Source organism: Phoenix dactylifera, chromosome 8 (assembly GCF_009389715.1).
Source record: "Phoenix dactylifera cultivar Barhee BC4 chromosome 8, palm_55x_up_171113_PBpolish2nd_filt_p, whole genome shotgun sequence".
Classification (NCBI taxonomy): domain Eukaryota; kingdom Viridiplantae; phylum Streptophyta; class Magnoliopsida; order Arecales; family Arecaceae; genus Phoenix; species Phoenix dactylifera.
The window spans coordinates 22684247-22687552 of NC_052399.1; the positions used below are offsets into that span (position 1 = coordinate 22684247).

General features: G+C 44.6%; 1 protein-coding gene across 1 annotated transcript; it reads left to right on the forward strand.

Annotated features, from left to right (window-relative positions):
• Positions 1-1851: 1851 nt before the first annotated feature.
• LOC103702033 (NDR1/HIN1-like protein 13) lies at positions 1852-3093 on the forward strand. Its single transcript, XM_008784316.4, has one exon. The coding sequence runs from the start codon at positions 2055-2057 to the stop codon at positions 2820-2822; it is 768 nt and encodes a 255-aa protein (XP_008782538.1). The 5' UTR covers positions 1852-2054; the 3' UTR covers positions 2823-3093.
• The last annotated feature ends 213 nt before the right edge of the window (positions 3094-3306 follow it).

Consider the following 3306-nt stretch of genomic DNA (forward strand, 5'->3'; position numbering starts at 1 on the left):
AATAATAAGTTTGGACCACTCTTTGTTGAACTCGATCTCATACTTGCATATATTCAAACACTTTATTTAGATACCCATGATTTTATTGAAACCAACTACAAGTGCAGCTTGCCGATTACAAGAAAATAAACAGCGGCATTGGTTTCTCAGCTAAATCAAGCATGAGTCACAATTTTTTTTTTCTTTTTAGTCAAAAACGACTTTTTATTTCATATAACTCTAACGCGAGTATAATTAGCCAGATCAAGTGAAATTAAACAGAACAATGGGTGTGGAGTACAATTTACACTCGTCTATAGAACCTCCTCAGAGTGTTGAGCTATATAAGAAGTAATCCAATCAGTTGCATTGTTCGTCTCCCGATACACATGAGCTATCTGACAGGAGGTCAGCTCCCTTACCAATCTGTGAGTATCCTGTATCAACGGATGGTCGTCTCTGTATTTATCCGCTCTCCGAAACCAATCAATCACCACGAAGAAGTCTCCCTCAAGGCATTGACAGTCGGCCTCCAGCACCTGCCTAACATACTAAATATCTTTTCAGGCTGCTCGTAGTTCCGCTTCCACTACGATCATATCTGGTGTACTCCGTTCTCCCACCACGGTCCTGAACACAATTCCTTCAGAGCTCAGCACCGGCATAGTATTACATTGGCATGTGCCATGTGAGCAAGGGTTAACCCTGGATGATGGGGCCGAGTGCAGAAACTTGGAGATGGCTACTTCTTATTTTAATATTTAATTTACGGAAGGTGGCTACCACTCGAATGTATTTAGAAAGGTTCGAGAAAAAAATTGATGACGATTGGGTTAGTTCAAGCATTCAATCATTTTATATATTAATTAATATTTAAAGAATAACATCATGATTGACGGCCGTAAAATGACCCGCGGGAGCTTGCCGGATCAAACCGAGCTTTCATGCGTCACTTTTTCACTTTTATTCTCTTTGGCCGTCAATGGAATTGGGGTTTAAGATAACACTACGAAACAAATTCAAATAAAATATTATATCCAATTATGATTTCAATTATTGTACATTACAAATAGAAATAACTAAGACATGATGACTATTTCACCGATCGTAGACACGGTATCTAACATGTTCATACTTAAGAATTTTTCATATAGAGGCGACGAAACGTATAACTGGTACAAATTTTTTCATTCCAATCCAATTCATTCGTTCGTAAAACTATTTATTCGATCGCAGATATTTATGCACCACTTCTAATAAAAAATAAATAAATAATTTAGAAATAACTTATTGTGATGCATATAATACTAACCTCAACAAAATAAGTTCATGTTTATTCTATAAATGATCGGCATTAACCTGACGTGATGGGAAAATTTATTTTATTGATACGAGATTTAGATAAATAACATCATAAGTATCATATGAATGATTTTTAGTTCCCTCACGCTACAGGCTACAGCGATAAATAAAGGTCATTTTAATTACCACAACATAGCAGCCGGCTCCAGTGAATATTTGTTACAAATAGAACAACAGCCGCTATGCCTGATTTTGCTTATTAAACTACAAGGTTAAGTACACCAACAACTAAAATGTAGATGTCTGAACGGCCAGACTGAAGCCGGACCAAACTTGCCTCCTAATTTCCTTGTCCGCCCGTCGATAGTTGATTGGCTAGAACACTTACCTGGCTAAGTAACATCCGAATCTGAGACAATCTCGCTTCCTGTTGTCCCGAAACTAAATCACTCACGACCCAAGGATCCATCAGCCACCATCTGATCAATATCGGATGAACATAAGCTGCTCTGAGTCGGTGCTCCCATATACGACCAAGGAATTCCTCTGAGGCTTATTTTAGTGGCGAACTTAAAAGAAGGAAGGGATAGGAGATGCCGAATTAGGTAGGAGGGAACCATCTCCGTAGGGTGAGGTGTTATTTTCTCCTCACCTCCCTTCATTCTTCTTCCTCTCCCCTCTCCTATAGATTCATCCACCTCTTCCTCCCCTCGCCAAATCCTAACCCTAGTTTTTCGTCGGAGAGTGGAGAGAGTAATAGAGTTGAGGGGGGAATGGCGGACAGAGTGTTTCCTTCCTCCAAGCCGAACCCTCAGCCGCCCCAGGCCGTCAACGGCAGCGGAGGGCCGCCGTCGTTTCCGACGACCAAGGCACAGGCGTATGGCGCCACGCGACCCCGCTACCGCCCCCAGCCCATGAAGCCTCGCCGCCGGAGCAGCCGGAGTTGCTGCTGCGCCTGCTGTCTCTGGCTCACTCTCATCCTTATCGCCCTCGTCCTCCTCGCCGCCATCGCTGGCGGCGTCTTCTACTTCCTCTACCGCCCCCGCCGCCCCGACTTCACCGTTTCCTCCCTCCGCCTCGCCGCGCTCAACGTCACCGCCTCCAACCATCTGGCCTCCCGCCTCGACCTCTCCGTCACCGCCCGCAATCCCAACAAGAAGCTCGTCTACCTCTACGACCCCATCTCCATCGCCGTCTCCTCCGGCGGCGTCGACGTCGGCGACGGGTCCTTCCCGGCTTTCGTCCACGACACCAAGAACACCACCATTCTCAAGACGACCGTGTCGAGTTCCGGCGAGAGCGTGGACCCGTCGGCGGCGGCGGATCTGAAGAAGAAGAGCAAGCTGCCGCTGGAGATCGATCTGGAGACGAAGGCCGGGGTGAAGATCGGGGGACTCAAGACCAAGAAGATCGGCATCAAGGTCCACTGCGAGGGTATCGACGTCGCCGTGCCCAAGGGGAAGACCGCCCCCTCCCCGTCTTCCCCTGACGTCATGTGTAAGGTCAAGCTGCGTATCAAGATCTGGAAGTGGACTTTCTAGACGAAATTTTTGCTTGGTTCCAAAGAGAATGCTTCAAAAAGGAAATGGACAGTTTATGGTACTGGTGTGTAAAATTTAGGAAAAATTGGGGTAAACAAAGGTTTGATACTTGTTTTTGTTCAGTTAAATCCGGGCGGGGATATTATTTGTATTTCTTGTACTCCGACTGCGATGTAATTTTCTCTTCTTCTTTTCTGTTTATTTGTTGTGGAATTGTTGTGAGTTCTATAATAATAATGAGCCGAAGGAAACTTGGGACACTGTTGCCCTCCCTCTCTCCTTCTTCTTCTTCTTCTTCTTTTTTTTTTTTTTTTTTTTTTTTTCTCTCTCTCTCTCTCTCTCTCTTTTTTTTTTTTTTTTTTTTTTTTTTGGCTAAAACGGGCATTTCATACATCATAGGTACGAATACATTCAATAGAGTCAGAAAACAAAAGGTCCCCAAGTGCTTCGGGCCCCAGACCATAAGGTACCTCCTGAGTGGCTC